We start from the raw sequence: 16,670 nt of genomic DNA, 5'->3' as shown, positions 1-16,670 counted from the left end.
CAGCCCGTGTGACCTCAAAAGCCAGCAGACCTGACTGGCCAATCCTGGTTGAATCAGCAGCTCCATGCAGAGGGCTTGGGGAAGAAGGCACAGAATGTGATTTCCTGGGTCTCTCCAGGGTGGTGATTGGGAGCTGGCCTCACGAAGAGGCCAGGAGAGAGGTTCAGAGGTGTAGGAAGGAGAGTGGGAACCAGAGCCACAGGCCCCCTTCTCCCCACATCCTTCCCAGGGGAGAGGGGGTGGTCTGGGCTGGAGCAGGGAGAGCAGGCCTGGCAGGCTGCAAAGGACAGCACTAAGGTTAGGGCCTTGTCTGACTTCTCATGTGACAATTCATGGAACCTGCTTTTCTGGAAAAGCAGAATAATCACTCCTACCTGGTTTACTCTCCAGGGGGTTCCTGGGAGGAAGAGATGAGAGGGTTCTAGAAAGGACTCCGGAAGTGTCACAGCAGGTTCGTGTCTAGATGTCTGTGCTTATATCTTGGTCCAGGTACCCCGCTCTGGCGAGCAGTCCTGGCAGGCCAGGTGCCCGCACCCTGTATTGATGCATCGTCAAGGCTTCTCATGGCCACCTTAAGAGGTCATAAGGGAGACTCCCAAGAGTGCATTCCCACCATGAAGCAGGCTAGAGAAGATGGGGGCAGAGGAAAGTCATCTTTGCACCTGGTTGAACAGAAGCAGTCCAAAACAGAGTCCAAAATAAAAATCCTAAGTTTTATTTGCTGAACATAATTTAGAACTAAAACATAAAAGTGTCTCTTCCGCCATCACTAGAAATCCAGGTGGCCGCTGGAGAGAGGACTGGCCCTTGGCTCTGCTGAGGGCTCAAGGAAAACAAAAACCCCTGTGCAAGCCCTGGCCCTTCCTCTGAGTGCCCCCGGAACGCCCGCAGGCCGCAGCAGGCAGCCGGAGGCGGCAGAAAGAGAGCTCTGCCTCAGGAAGGCGCCTCTTGGTTTCTTTGGGAAGCTGATGGGAAGCCAGAGGTCAGAGCGTTGGAGGCCTGGCTTAAAGCCACCAGTCAGGCCAAGATGAAACATCTGCTCAAGTCTCCCAGGCACCTGGCTGGGGGTGAGTGGGAGGAAGGAATGGAGAAAACTGATGCTAAACCGCAAATTAGCACCCTGGGCCTTGGCCCTGAGATGGCCTCCACTGGCATAGGAGGGGGTGAGACTAAAAATAAATAAATAAAAGCGACACCGCTTCAAGGAGGGAGCATGACAGGCCCGTGGAAGCACCCTTTGTCAGGCCTGAGCAGAGATGAGACAGGGCATGATGGCTTCAAAAAGCCCTTGTCTGGGGGCCAATGGCATCCAAATGCAGACAGCCCAAGGGGGTGTGGGGGAGGGGCCATTTGTTGGCGGGACTACCATGGGGGTACTGGCTGAGTACGGGTGGGCTCACCAGGTGACCCCCATTTTTTGTTTTGTTTTGCTTTTTTGCATAACCACCACAGACCTAGAACTAGGAAGCCCAGGCTGCCCTCTACTGGTGATTTCTGGGAAAGACTACAATGCAGTGGTACCTGACCTGCAACTCAAAGGGGCCAAGAGAACCAGCTCCCGGAGAGCACCCAGAGCAGCTGTGCCTCCTCCGGCCAGGCCCCCCAGTGGAGGGCTGGCAGCATCCCCAGCGATCTGAGTGGGTTCTTCCATCTCTGTCTGGCTGCAGAGGGGCCCAAGACAATGAGGGCCTCTGGTGCTCACTTCAAAGGCATCGAGAAGAATTTGTTCCCAGACTTGCAGCGAATCTGCTCAGCGTATGCACGCAGCAGCATCTCGGAGTCTTCAAACTCATCCACGATTCCCTTAAAAGCAGGAGCCAGGAGAGGACAGTTGCGTTAAGAGGAATCAGGGACCCAGACGGCACTGCGAACAAAGCCAGCCTACCGAAATCCTTCACAGGTTAGGCTACCTTGTCTAATCAGCTCTGCTATTCTGTGAGGTCAGTACTATCATCCCACCTTGGCAGACGAGGAAATGGATGCTCAGAGTCCTGGATCATCGAATCCAATAAAACCAGGCTTGGGACCTGGGTCTGCTGGAGCCGGAGCCCAGAGCTCCTTGCCGCCTCCAGCGTGATCAGGCCAAGAACAGACGTGGCTACCTGATAATGGTCCAGGGGCTGTCTCCTGCCTGCATGTGTTTCCTTTGGCTCAAACAATATTTTCTTAAAAAATACATACTGGTGGCCAACATTTGAAAATAGGGTGATTACACATAAAAAAAAAAAAAAAATCTAGGTTTCTGGCTTTTCTTGAAAAACAAGTGCTTGCAACACAAGGTCCACATTCCTACACAGCAACTCCCCACCGTCTCCTTTCCGAGAGGTATCAGCTCCTCTGAGGGCACTGACGGGAAAGTGAAAGTTACCCCCTACTTATCACAAGATGAGAAAGGCTGTGAGGATGGACGTTCTGGACACCTGGCACATTTCACTCATTTCCAGCCCCTGCCGGGCCCCTGTGAGCACCCGAGCCTTTGACCTCTGGGTGAGGGGCTGTGGACTTGAAGGGAAGTTGGCAGCGTCCTCTGAGATCAGTGTTCTCCGGCAGGGCGTCTCCAGTTTTAACGTGCACACAAATCCCCAGACATCTTGTTAACTTCTGACTCCTTAGGTCTGGGTTGGGGCGAGAGAGTGGGTGTCGCTAATAAGCTCCCAGGTGGTGCCCTGCCGCTGGTCTGAGACTGCGCTGAGAGGAGGAGCAGGAGGTGTGGGTCTCTGGCCAGGCCAGTTATCTCCCAGGGATTCCAGTTTGTGGGTCTAATCCTCAGGGTTTGTCAGCCCCCTTCCCATCCCCCACCTTCCACAGCTTTACTTCCGGAGTTCAGCACCTGCCCGGCTCTCGTGCCAGGAATTCACCTGTAGTTCCTGCAGGCACGGCCCTTCCATCTGGAGACGCGCGTCACCCACACACCAGGCCAGGCTGATGTGGAAGGAGGGGTCCTGCAGAGGAACAGCAGGGAGGCAGGTGGTCACCTGGATGCCGTGGCAGATGTCACAAGAGCTCCGCGACGAGAGTTGTCCCAGTATCCCTACTGGATCCCTGACCTGATCCACGGAGACTAGATCCTTGGTGTTGATCCCAGGTGCCTCCACGGATAGATACAATAGCCCTGGGCTAGTCCTTGCTATGGACTGAATTGTGTGTTCCCCTCCCCCCCATCCCAATTCATATATTAAAGTCTTAATCCCCAAGGTGATGGTATTTGGAGAAGGGGCCCTTGGGAGATAACTGGGTTTAGCTGAGGTCATGAAGGTGGAGCCCTCGTGAGGGGGTTAGTGCCCACGTAAGAGGCGGCAGATGGCTCCTCCCTCTCTCCTTCCATCGAATGAGGACATGATGGGAAGATGGCCATCGAAAAGCCAAGAAAAGAGGCCTCACCAGAAACTGACCATGATGGCACCTTGGTTTCAGGCTTCTAGGCTCCAGAATTGCGAGAAAATAAAGTTCTATTGTTTAAGTCATCCAGTCTCTGGTATCTGGCTATGGCAGCCTGAGCTAAGACAGTCCTGTTCTCAGAGGCTCTCCTTTACATGTCATAACATTGAGTCCTTACATCTGGGACATGGAAGAGAACCCATGTCCCAGATTTAATGTTTTCTGATGTGAAACATTTCAATAGATGACATACTTTTTAAGGTGAACAAAACCTGAAATATCTAAAATTATGATTAAACTGTAAATTATCTCCATTCAAATTCATACTTCTATATAACAGCATGACTTTAAAAGAATATATCAAGCAAAACCACCAGCCCTTTAAAGCCATAACATTCAACTTGGGTAGGTTCAAGTTCCCCTGGAGGGCATGGGGTAAGGCACAGGAAGGGATGTGAAGCTTTGACTCTATCTGGAGTGTCGATGTGACTAAAAAATACTAGGGAAAGCTACTTCTTAAAAAATATAAAGATAAGCATGGATACATCAGAATCAAAGGCATAGATCTCATCGAGCATACTGAAGAGATAACAGAAGATTTGTAAGAAATGCTGGACTTTGGCAGGGCAATATCTGACCCAACATCAGACCCTCAACTCCCCAGGGGTGTGGGTCATCTGAGGGCCAGCCGAATGGACGCTTCCCCTGGGAAAGTTCTGGAGGGCTCTGCAAGGGTTTCTTTAAGGCTGGATTTATTGCCATTAGAGATGGGTTGGTGGAGAGGAAAAATGACACCCGTTGATTACCTGGTAGAAAGTGCTGAGGTCAAACTCCTCCATGACCCTGTCTACCTCTGCAACCAGGTCCAGGAAGTGGGCGTGCCCTGAGGTGACCTCGAGCCCAACAAAGGTCCTGGGGGGAGACAGCAGTGGAGACAACACCGGTGTGAGACACGGCCGCTGAGAATGTAAACCAGCCGTGAGGAGGGCAGAGGATGTGACAGAAGGAAGCCGGGAGGTCTGGGTCATGAACTCAGTTCACTACTCTGCTCTCCCAGCTGGCTCTCCCATCCTCCCCTAGCTCTAACCACACACCTCCCCTCTTTCCCTAGGGTCTAAGATCCCCTGAAGGACCATCATCATCTGCCGCTGCCAAGTCTACGGACCCAATGCTTCTGTAGCCAGGCTCACCATCATCGCTCCCAGGTGGGTCCTTCTCCAGGGCTTCCCTCTCTGGCACTGACTCCCTCCCAGTAGCACACTCTCATCTTTATTCTCTTATTTATTTTTGGCCCCGCAGCACAGCATGTGGGATCTTAGTTCCCCCCACTGGAGATCAAACCTGTGCCTCCTGCAGTGGAACTTCAGTGTCTTAACCACTGGACTCTCTCATCCTTAAAACCCCTCCTTTGAACCCGAGTTCTCAGCCAGTCTTCATTCCATCCTCAGTTAGACTTGATGTTCAGATGCTCTGTCTCCCTCCGCTGTCTGTCCCGCCCCGCCATCTTCAGCCAGCTCGCATCAAAGCTGCCGCCCACCTCCGGGTTACTGCACTTGATGGACACTTCTCCGGCCTCACCTTGGCCTCTCAGCAGGGTCTGACACAGCTGGTTCCTCTCTCCCTGAAACCCATTTTTTTCCTCTTGGCTCCAAGAGACCACCCACTACACAGTCCTGGTGTGACCCTGCCTCTGGCCTCCGGTTCAGTCTCCTCTGCTGCCCTCTGTTCTTTCCAGCCTCTAAATGGTCAAGGGTTGCAGAGCCCAGCCCTCAGGCCTTTGATGTGCTCTGTGTGCCCTGGCCCCCACCCCAGCCCTGGTTTCAGTATCACACAGCCCGATGGCTCCCACATTTCCATCTCTGGCTGGCACCTCTCCTGTCTGCTTGACTGTGTATGTACCTCTTCCACCCATGGGTACCCGGGGATATCATCAGTGGCAACGTTTACTGGGAACAAAGCAAAACCGATTTTCCTCCCACAGGTGTTTCCAAACTCGGGAAGTGGGACCATTTATTTACCCAGCTGTTCAAACCCCAAGTCCAGGCATCTACTTTGGTTCTTCCCCTTACTGTGCATAGATCCGACTCACTGATGATTCTGGTTGATTCTCTCTGCAGCGTATCAGGAATACGTCTGCTTCTTGGCCCTTGCACTGCCATCACCCTGAGTCAGGACACCCTCGGCGCCTCACCTGGATGGTGACACCTGTCTCCTCTCTCTCTCCCTGCATCCAACCTCCTTTACATCTTGTCTCCATGTGGGAGCCACAGACACGATTGGGCCAGACCGGCAGTTACAAATGTAAGTTGGATCACGTCTCTGTGCAGATCCCTCCAGTGGCTTCCGTGACCCTGAAAACTCCTGACCCTGACCTTGAAGGCCTGGTAGGAGCTAACCCAGACTGACTCATCTCCTCCCACTCTCCCACTTGCTCCCTGGGTTCCGCTTCATTGGCCTCCTCAAACAAGCCAGGCTCCTTCCTCCTTAGACCACCTCCTCGGCTGTGTCCTCTGCTTGGAGGCTCTCTCAGTAGCGTTTCCCAAGGCTCATTACTTTTCATCCTTAGGTCACTGGCAAATGCCAGCTCCCTAGGGGCGTCCTTGGCTGCATGATCCAGACTCATATCACAGTAGTTTCTAAGAGTCTCATTTCCTCGTTTATCTCCCCCTGCAGAACGTGAGACCCCAAAGAGCAAGGACTGTGCTGACCTTTTCATTGCTGACCTGCAGTGTACAGCAAGTCTCTGGCACCAGGACGTGCTGAACCAATTTTGCAGAATGAAGGAATGAGCTGTCCTCTCAGAGGTGCTGAGAGCAGAAGGCAACTCAGTGAGTGGATCTGACAAGGACGTTTGCTTTGAAGCCTTGTTAATAACAATTTCTTTTGTTCATCTCATCCTTGAATGCTTTTATAAAACTCGTTCAGTTCATTTGAGCCTCACAACTGCCCACTGATAGATGTGTCAGGGCATGCCTGTGACAGCTTGGAAATGGCAGGTCACAGAGGTTGAAGGTATGAGCTCAACGTTAAATTGGAGACAGCTGGGCAGGCAACCAGGGTTTTTTTGTCTCAGGCTTTCCCCACTAAACCAAGATGTTATTCTCTACCTCTGCTCCTCCTCTTATGCTCCCGGAGTTATTTTTCTTAATGAAAGGTTCAGATTTGGGGACAACTGCCTTGGTAGTCATAGAGCTGGTTAAAACACAAACAAACCAAAAAATGAGACAGACAAGGCCTCCTCAAGTCTTTACTGCAAAGAATCCTCTTCTGGGAACAACTGGGGGCAGAGCAGGGAGACCCACCTGGTTTTCTCTTGATTGGTGTAAATCTTTACCTGGTCGGTGGTAAAGCAGAATCTGAAATTCAGAAGAACCACATTTCAGGAAAAATGATAAGGAAAATATTTTTAGAGAAAACAGTTTATATTAAAGAAACATCACTTTGAAACTATAGTTAACTCATTTCACGTGTAGTACTGTTGCCCTGTTATACAGGTGGTAAACTCAATCCTAGAATACAAGAGCTTAAATAATCGCTGAGTCCAGGTAACCCAGAGCTTCATTCAGATGCTAGTAAAAATTTTACTTTATTAAGAACAGTTGATTTTGATAAGCAATTTGAGACTATTTCAGCTTTACTGATGGGAACTGAGAAAGACATCATCAGGTTGGTGTTAATAGATGACTTAAGGGCCAATTTTTTCCTTGTAGGTTAAAAAAAAAGACAATTCTGACCCCGGCTAAGCAACAACAGGGGGCTTCCCACGTAGCTCAGATGGTAAAGAAGCTGCCTGTAATGCGGGAAACCTGGGTTAGATTCCTGGGTTGGGACGATCCCCTGGAGAAGAGATAGGCTACCCACTCCAGTATTCTTGGGCTTCCCTGGTTGCTTAGATGGTAAAGAATCCACCTGCAACTCGGGAGACCCGGCTTTGACTCCTGGATTGGGAAGATCCCCTGGAGAAAGGAATGGTAACCCACTCTGATATTCTTGCTGGAAAATTCCATGGACAGAGGAGCCTAGCAGGCTACAGTCCATGGGGTTGAAAAGAGTCAACCACAACTGAGTGATTAACACTTTTCATGTACTTTATTCTATAACAGAACCCACGCTATCTGTATCTGCTCTGAATCAACAGACATATTTGGTGCTGATTCTCCCGTAGCCAGGATTCACAGGGCCAGGAATCAAGGGGTGGAAATGGGAGTGGAACCGCTAATATGAGTGATCTATTAGCAAAATGTTTACTTTCTGTTCCCACAACTTCATGCTCTGGTAGCCCAGAGGTCTCAGTTCCAGAGGGAGGAATACTTCCCATAGGAGACATAGTGCTTTCATTGAACTGGAAGTTGAGACTTGCCACCTTGGTGGTCCAGTGGCTAAGACTTCATACTCCCAATGCAGGGAGCCAGGGTTTGATCCCTGGTTGGGGAACTAATCCTACATGCTGCAACTAAGACACGGTACAGCCAAATAAATAATATTAAAAAAAAAAAAAGACTTGCCACTTTGGGCTCCTGTACCTTTGAATCAACAAAGAGTTCCCGTGTTGGCTGGGGTCCTTGATCCTGACTACCAAGGGGAAACTGGACTAGAACTCCATGATGGAGATAAGGCAGAGGGTGCCTGGGATACAGAAGACCTGCTGTTAGATCTTTTAGTATTAACCATGCCCACTGACTCAGGCCAGCGGAAAAGTACACCAACCAACCCGGGCAGGACTAGTAATGGCCCCGATCCTTCAGGAATAAAGGTTTGGGTCACCACCCCAGGTAAAGAACCATAACCACCTGAGGTGCTTGCCAAAGGCAAAGGGAATAGAGAGCTAGGAAGTGGAAGGTAGCTGTAAATATCAGCTGTGACCACGTGACCAGTTACAGAAATGAGGACTGTAATTATCATGAGAATTTCCTTATTTTATGAATACATCTGTGAGTATAAATACCGGACACCTCGGGGACACTGTGAGTTTGGATCTAGAACACGGCAATAAAGTGAATACTGCAATAAAGTACGGAGAAGGCGATGGCACCCACTCCAGTACTCTTGCCTGGAAAATCCCATGGAGGGAGGAGCCTGGTAGGCTGCAGTCCATGGGGTCGTTAAGAGCCTGGCACGACTTAGCAACTTCACTTTCACACATTGGAGAAGGAAATGGCAACCCACTCCAGTACTCTTGCCTGGAGAATCCCAGGGACAGAGGAGCCTAGTGGGCTGCTGTCTATGGGGTCGGTCACGACTGAAGCAACTTAGCAGTAGCAGCAATAAAGTGAGTCACAATTTTTTGGCTTTTCAGTGCATATAAGAGTTATGTCTATACTACACTGCAGTCAACTAAGCATGCAAAGGCATTATGTCTAAAGAAACAATCTACATACTTCATTTTTTAAATACTTTATTACTAAAACCTGCTAACCATCATTTGCGCATTCAGTGAGTCATAATCTCTTTGCTAGTGGAGGGTCCTGGCTCAGTGTACATGGCTGCTGACTGGTCAAGGTGGTGGTTGCTGAAGACTGGGGTGGTGAAGGCAATTTCTTAGAATAAGACAATAAGGCAAACGATGAAGTTTGCTCCATCAACCTTCTTTTCCTTCCATGAACAATTATTCTGTAGCATGCAATGCAATGCTGTTTAGTGGCACTTTATCCACAGGAGAGCTTCTTTCAAAATTGGAATCAATCCTCTCAAACCCTGCCACTGCTTTATCAACTAAGTTTATGTAATATTCTAAATCCTTGGTCGTCATTTCAACCATCTTCATAGCATCTTCACCAGGAGTAGATTCCGTCTCAAGAAGCCACGTTCTCTGCTCAGCCGTAAGAAGCTCCTCAGCCATTAAAGTTTTATCATGAGATGGCAGCAACTCACTCCCATCGTGAGGCTCCACTTCTAATTCTAGCTGTCTTGCTTCTTCCATCACATCTGCAGTTACTTCCTCCACTGAAGTCTTGCCCTCTTCAAAGTCACCCATGAGGACTGGAATCAACTTCTTCCAAACTCCCGTGTATGTTGGTATTTTGACCTTTTCCTATGAATCACAAATGTTCTTAATGGCATCTAGAATGGTGAATCCTTTCCAGAGGTTTTCAATTGACTTTGCCCAGATCCATCAGCGGAATTATTACCTTTGGCAGCTATAACCTAAATGAAACATATTTCTTAAATAAGACTTGAGGGTTGAAATTTAGCCCTTGATCCATGGACTGCAGAATGGATGTTGTGTTAGCAACAGAGAAACGACACTGACCCCATCTGTCCATCTCCATCAGAGCTCTTGGGTCTCCTGGTGCATTGTTACTGAGCAGTAATATTTTGATAGGAATCTTTCTTCTGAGCTGGCTGTCTCAACAATGGGCTTGAAATATTCAGTAAACCAAGCTGTCAACAGATGTGCTGTCATCCAGGCTTTGTTGTTACATTAATAGAGCATCAGCAGAGTAGATTTAGCATAATTCTTAAGGGCCCTAGGATTTTTGAAATAGCAAATGAGCATTGGGTTAAACTTAAAATCAACAGCTGTATTAGCCCCTAACGAGAGAATTAGCCTGTTCTATGAAGCTGTGAAGCTAAGCCCTGACACCCCCTTTCAGGCTATGAAAATCCTAGCTGGCATCTTCTTCCAATAGAAGGCTGTTTCAGCTACACTGAAAAATCTGTTGCTTGGTGTGGCCACCTTCATTAATGATCTTAGCTAGATCTTCTGGGTAATTTGCGGCAGCATCTACATCAGTACTTGCAGCTTCATCTCACACTTTCATGTTATGGAGGCGGCTTCTTACATTAAACTTCATGAACCGACCTCTGCCAGCTTCAGACTTTTCTGCAGATTCCTCCCCTCTCAGCCTTCACAGAATTGAAGAGTTAGGGCCTTGCTCTGAATCAGGCTTTGGCTGAAGGGAATGCTGTGACTGGTTTCATCATCTGTCCAGACCACTAAAACTTTCTCCAGGCTCTTTTGCTTTACCATTCCTGCATTCGCTGGAGGAGTACTTCTGATTTCCTTCAAGAACTTTCCCTTTTCAGTCACAACTTGGCTAACAGGGACAAGAGGCCTAGCTTCCAGTTTCCTTCCACTTTTGACATGCCTTCCTCACTTAATCATTTTTAGCTTTTGATTTGAAGTGAGAGACGTGTGACCCTTCCTTTTACTTGAACACTTAAGAGGCTAGTGTAGGGTTATTAATTTCAATACTGTTGTATCTCAGGGAATAGGGAGGCCTAAGGGGAGAGAGATGCGGAGGAATGGCTGGTCGGTGGAGCGGTCAGAACATTCACATTTATCAATTGTCTGCCCTCTTATATGGGTGTGGCTCCTGGCACCCCAAAACAATTACAATAATAATGTCAAATATCACTATGACAAATATAAGGATAATGAGAAAGTTTGAAATATTGCAAGAATTACCGAAATATGACTAACACAAGAGCAAATGCTGGAACATGATGCTGACAGACTTGCTCAATGCAGGGTTGCCACAAACCTTCAGTTTATTAAAAAATGCTGTATCGGTGAAACATAAAAAACAAGATTTGCCTGTACATATATTAAGCAAATATCTTTGTTTTCTTCTCTTACTCCCTTATCACATAAGATGGAATGACTTTATTTTAGCATTTAAGTGTTGCTAATTGGTATTCAAGTTATGGGCTTCCTAGGTGGCTCAGGGGTAAAATAATCCACCTGCCAATGCAGGAGACATGGGTTTGATCCCTGGGTTGGGAAGATCCCCTGGAGGAGGAAATGGCAACCCATTCCAGTATTCTTGCCTGGGAAATGCCATGTAGAGAGGAGCCTGGCAGGCTATAGTCCACAGGGTTACAAAGAGTTGGACATGACTGAGCACGCATGCACGCATTCAAGTTAGGGGTGATTAGAAGAGCAAAAACATTGCTCAAGAACCTTACCCCCGCTTCTGGGAAAGGGATTAGTGCATTTTCAGGAGCACAATGGACGCTGTATTATGTTAGGCAGAGTTATGGCCTTGTTGTAGTGTTAATTTAGAGATTAAGTGTGGTTTAAGAAGATGCATGTAAGTGTCAAGTCAAGAAGGGATAGACTGGTGATGGTTAATTTTATGTGTTAACCTGACTGATCTAAGGGATGCCCAGAGAGCTGGTAAGCCATTATCTTGGGGTTTGTCTGTGAGGGTGTTTCTGGAAAGATTAACATTTGAACTGATGAACTGGGTAAAGCAAACGGCCTTCCTCAACGGGTGGGTGTTATCCAAGGTGCTGAGGGCCTGAACGGAACAGAAAGGCCGAGGAAGGACAAACTCCCCTTCCCTGCATGAGTCGAGACATCCATTTTCTCCTACCCTCTGACATCCGCACTCCTGGTTTTCAGGCTTTCAGGCTCATATCAGGACTTACATCACCAGTCCCCTGTTATTTTAGGACTTTGAAATCAAACTGAATTACACAACCAGCTCTTCTGGTTCTCTCCTTGTAGATGGCAGATAGTGGGCTTCTTGGCCTCCATAACTGCATAAGCCAACACCTGTAATAAATCTCTTCTTATCTATATACGTCTTACGGGTTCTGTTTCATACATCAAAGTCACACGGGATGACATGTACAGGGCACAGCGCTAGGAGATACTCCGTGTGCTAGCCTTTAGGTCTGGCCTGCTTGCTGGGGTAACACCATCCCACAGGTCCATCCCCATGGGAACTTGGAGGGGAAGGAGAGGAGAGGCAGACAGAAGCATGGGACACTCACCTGTGGAAGGAGGCCACTCGGTCTTTCAGAGCCTGCACGAAGGGGAGGATCCAGTGGTGGCGCAGAACCACGCTCTGGGACAGGCTGAGGTGGAAGGCTTCCATCCTCACCAGCCGGGGGACGTATGTCTGCGCGTGGCACAGCAGTGCGTCAAGCAGGTCCAGGAACTCCTCCCGGGCTTCGTCTGGAGAGGAAGAGTGGAGTGGGTGGGCCATTCTCTTAGCAGGATGGCCACATGATGGCCAGGAGCAGAGAAAGGCTTTTGTTACTCTAGGTTTTAGGAGAAAGTTACTCTGAGAGCAGCCAGCATCTTGTTGTTGTTTAGTCGCTAAGTCGCATCCGACTCTTTTCAACTCCATGGACTGTAGCCTGCCAGGCTCCTCTGTCCGTGGAATTTTCCAGGCAAGACTACTGGAGCAGGTTGCCATTTCCTTCTCCAGGGGATCTTCCCGACCCAGGGATCCAACCTGCGTCTCATGCACTGGCAGGTGGATTCTTTACCACTGAGCCACCTGGGAAGCTCAGCCAATGTCTATGTATTCTAATCATATTTTAATATGTGTTTATGGTTATAGAATACACATATAGCTTGTTCCTTGGAAGAAAAGTTACAACCACCTAGACAGCATATTAAAAAGCAGGAACATTACTTTGCCAACAAAGGTCCGTCTAGTCAAAGCTATGGTTTTTCCAGTAGTCATGTATGGATGTGAGACTTGGACTATAAAGAAAGCTGAGTGCCAAAGAACTGATGCTTTTGAACTGTGGTGCTGGAGAAGACTCTTGAGAGTCTCCTGGACTGCAAGGACATCCAACCAGTTCACCCTAAAGGAAATCAACCCTGAATATTCATTGGAAGGACTGATGCGGAAGCTGAAACTCCAATACTTTGGCTACCTGTTGCAAAGAACTGACTCATTTGAAAAGACCCTGATGCTGGCAGAGATTGAAGGCAGGAGGAGAAAGGGACAAAAGAAGATGAGATGGTTGGATAGCATCATTGACTCAATGGAGTAAGCTCCAGGAGCTGGTGATGGACAGGGAGGCCTGGTGTGCTGCAGTCCATGGGGTTGCAAAGTGGTGGACATGACTGAGCAACTGAACTGAACTGATACATATACATACATATGCTTTTTGAAAAGAATTCGAGTAAAAAGAGAAATATGTGACAGAGAAAGCAGGGGTCCTCAAAGTCCACATCTAAAGCAGGGATATCCAAACTACTGTGATCACACGTGCCATTAGTCAAACGAGCTTGCACACATACCTACAGTCAATGTACATTTATTAATAAATTACAAACATGTGCTCCACTGCAAAATTATGTTATAAAATGTACACTCTGAAGAGTAGAAACTCAAAAAGATGAGATAAAGAGAAATACATTAAAAAGTCTTAATGCTTTTCTTTCTAAGAGGTCACCTTGATCTCTCCCTCAGGGCACATACCCCACTTTCAAGACCACTGCTACCTGCTAAGTCACTTCAGTCGTGTCCGACTCTGTACGACCCCATAGACGTCAGCCCACCAGGCTCCCCTGTCCCTGGGACTCTCCAGGCAAGAACACTGGAGTGGGTTGCCATTTCCCTTTCCAATGCATGAAAGTGAAAAGTGAAAGTGAAGTCGCTCAGGCGTGTCCGACTCTTAGCAACCCCGTGGACTGCAGCCTACCAGGCTCCTCCGTCCATGGGATTTGCCAGGCAAGAGTACTGGAGTGGGGTGCCATTGCCTTCTCCACAAGGATGGGTTACTGTGGAGCCAAAATCATGAGCTTGCCTTCTGTAATGAGAGGAAGGCTGTCCAACATGTAGTGTCATATGGAGAAAGCTCAGGAAGAACTGCATGCCCTCATCTTTTCTAACAAATAAAATATATATATTGGCACAACACTGAAAAAAGCTGGGGAAATAAGCATCTGAGAAGTCTAGCAACTTAACTAAGGGCACCCAGAGTAATGGGTAGTGGAGTGAGGTCAGACTCTGAAGCCTGGGCTTTTTCTGCCTGCCACTCACTCATCAGGGTTAGGGTGGGGTGGGACTTGAAGCCAGAGCTTGCCCTCTCTCTGCTGAGTTGATCTCTTTCTCACTACCAGTGTCAGAACTTGAGGTTTCTGGCTTCCTCCTGGTTGGGGCCAGCTTCCTCCCATAAGAGGCACCTTGTCAGTGTCAGCCACATGTCTCTCAGGCATTACTTACAAGGTACGTAGACGTGGGTGGCCCAGTTGCCACGCTCATGGGGAAAGGTGCGCACCCGGCCCCCGTGTTTTGCACTATCATCCACAGGCCCCTCCTCAGTGCTGGGGAACATGTGCAGCACACTGTCGGGTACTGGCAACCTCTGGCCGGGAAGGGGGCTCTGGCCCCTGCAAGAGGAAAGAAGAAAATAAGCCCAGTTAGCTTCCTACTTTCTCTGCCTGTACACATGAGGAAAGTTGTAACCCCTTGTACAGGGTGACTCTGCATGTCTATTTCTCACCAAGTGCCATTAGATAACCACAAAGCTCTTTCCCCAACACTCTTTCATTGGTGTCTCCCAGATTTTTCCAGTAGTCATGTACAGATGTGAGAGTTGGACATTAAAGAAGGCTGAGTGCCGAAGAATTGATGCTTTCAAACTGTGGTGCTGGAGAAGACTCCTGAAAGTCTCCTGGACTGCAAGGAGATAAAACCAGCCAATCCTAAAGGAAATCAACCCTGAATATTCATTGGAAGGACTAATGCTGAAGCTAAAGTTCCAACACTATGGCCACCTGATGTGAAGAGCTGATTCATTGAAAAAGACCCTGATGCTGGGAAAGATTGAGGGTGGGAGGAGAAGGGGATGACAGAGGATGAGTTGGTTGGATGGCATCACCGACTCAATGGACATGAGTTTGAGCGAGCTTGGGGAGATAGTGAAGGACAGGGAAGCCTGGGGTGCTGCAGTCCATGGGATTGTAAAGCATGGGACACGACTCAGTGAACAACTCCTGGAAGCAGACTTTCTAGGAACCTGGTCCCCATCGGAAACAAAGGAGCAGGTGGCGATATGTGGAGAGATTGGGGGCAGGAGGAGAAGGGGACGACAGAGGATGAGATGGCCGGATGGCATCACCGACTCAACAGATATGAGTTTGGGTAAATCCTGAGAGTTGGTGATGGATAGGGAGGCCTGGCGTGCTGCGATTCATGGGGTTGCAAAGAGTCGGACACGACTGAGCAAGTGAACTGAACTGAACTGAACTGGACAGGCCTGAGCCAGAGTGACGCTTCCTAGCTCTGTGGTCTTAGGCAAGTAATATGCTCTCTGTGGACCTCCCGTTTCCTCATCCATAAAGTGGGATGAACGAAAGTGCTGCTTGAAAAGCACTCAGCAGGTACCAGGCCTGGCAATTAACAACCGAAGCTCCTCCACAAAGTAGGAGACTTCCTACTTTGCTCACTGCTGAGTCCCCAGTTCCCAGCCTGGCGCAGAGCGAGTACTTCATGAATATTTATTAGATTAAAGAAACACTTTCCAAATGAGGAAACAGACCTATGGTGGTACAGTGGTGCGTACCAGGAGACAGAGTGGGCCGGTGCCCGAGGCTGGACCCAAACCCACCCCGTTTCCTGCCTCCTAACCTTGACCCAGCCAGGTGGGGGCACACCGAGGCTCTGTCTGGTCCTCCTTCCCCCCACCCCGTGCCCCTTTTCTTTCCCTCGCGAGCAGCCCCGGACCCTCTCCAATCACCCTTCCCCAGAAAGACTTCCTCGCTCCTCACCGACTGCGGCCTTCAGCCCCCGGCCGAACCCGGGCCCCGGCCTCGGCCTCATCTTCGGAGCCGCTGCTGCTGTAGCCCACGAGGGGCGCCGAACTCATGAGGCACCCCCGCACCCACCTTCAAGACCGCACAGACAGCCGGCAGGCAATCTCACCCCACCCGGAATTCCTCTGTGCCGGAAGTGCTCTCCCGGGGGCGGGGCACAAATTAGCACCGCCTCGGGGCGGGGTGCGGGGGCGGGGCCCGGCAGGACCGGAGCAAAGATTGTACCCACCCAGACCACGCTGCGTGCCCGCTCGCCTCGCTTTGACCGCTCCCTTGGAGCCTCCTGGCACGGCCATCCTCCGTGTGCCCATTTCAGAGATCGCTCTGGGTCCTGACCTTTCTCTCTGTCCGCTGCTCAGTCTGCAGCAACTTGGGACCTCCCGGCAGCCGATGGTCTCTGGGTCAGAGGTCAGAGCACTAGACCCAGCGGAGATCCTTGCCCTAGCCGTCCGGACTGGGGTCAGAGGTCCCGGGGCCCCTTCCCCAAGCCCCGCCCAAAGTCCGAGCTCCGGGGGGCCCCCTTCCCTAAGAACGAGCTGAAGAGTCAGAGGCGGGTCCGTTTCAGAAGATCAGAGGGTCTAGGAGGGCTCTCCTCTCAGGCTCAGGGGTCGGGCCGTGGGCCGGGCCCTGGGAACTCGCTCCCCTAAGGCCGAGTAGGGTGGTCGGAAGCAGAGCGCCCTTCCTGGGTCAGCTGAGACGTGCCGGCCGAGCGACCGGAGAGCCACCCAGCGCGTCCGGCTGTCCGACCCGGCCCGGCCGCGGGGTCCCCGGCAGGGGGCGGCCT

General features: G+C 49.8%; 1 protein-coding gene across 3 annotated transcripts; it reads right to left on the bottom strand.

Annotated features, from left to right (window-relative positions):
- Window positions 1-692: 692 nt before the first annotated feature.
- On the bottom strand, window positions 693-16,189 carry USB1 (U6 snRNA biogenesis phosphodiesterase 1). Of its 3 annotated transcripts, none has more exons than XM_061387351.1 (7): window positions 16,116-16,189; window positions 14,295-14,461; window positions 12,100-12,283; window positions 6,681-6,734; window positions 4,185-4,290; window positions 2,859-2,942; window positions 693-1,803 (listed from the first exon to the last, which is right to left on the bottom strand). In XM_061387351.1, the coding sequence occupies exons 2-7, from the start codon at window positions 14,404-14,406 to the stop codon at window positions 1,699-1,701; spliced, it is 645 nt and encodes a 214-aa protein (XP_061243335.1). In that variant the 5' UTR covers window positions 14,407-14,461; window positions 16,116-16,189; the 3' UTR covers window positions 693-1,698. The 3 variants fall into 3 exon arrangements, with proteins under 3 accessions (XP_061243335.1, XP_061243333.1, XP_061243334.1); XM_061387349.1 differs by lacking the exon at window positions 16,116-16,189 and adding an exon at window positions 15,842-16,056; XM_061387350.1 differs by lacking the exons at window positions 693-1,803; window positions 16,116-16,189 and adding exons at window positions 1,810-2,615; window positions 15,842-16,047.
- Window positions 16,190-16,670: the final 481 nt, after the last annotated feature.

Source organism: Bos javanicus, chromosome 18 (genome assembly GCF_032452875.1).
Source record: "Bos javanicus breed banteng chromosome 18, ARS-OSU_banteng_1.0, whole genome shotgun sequence".
NCBI lineage: Eukaryota > Metazoa > Chordata > Mammalia > Artiodactyla > Bovidae > Bos > Bos javanicus.
The sequence above is the reverse complement of the archived record's forward strand: the minus strand, read 5'-3'. Positions and strand labels throughout refer to the sequence as shown.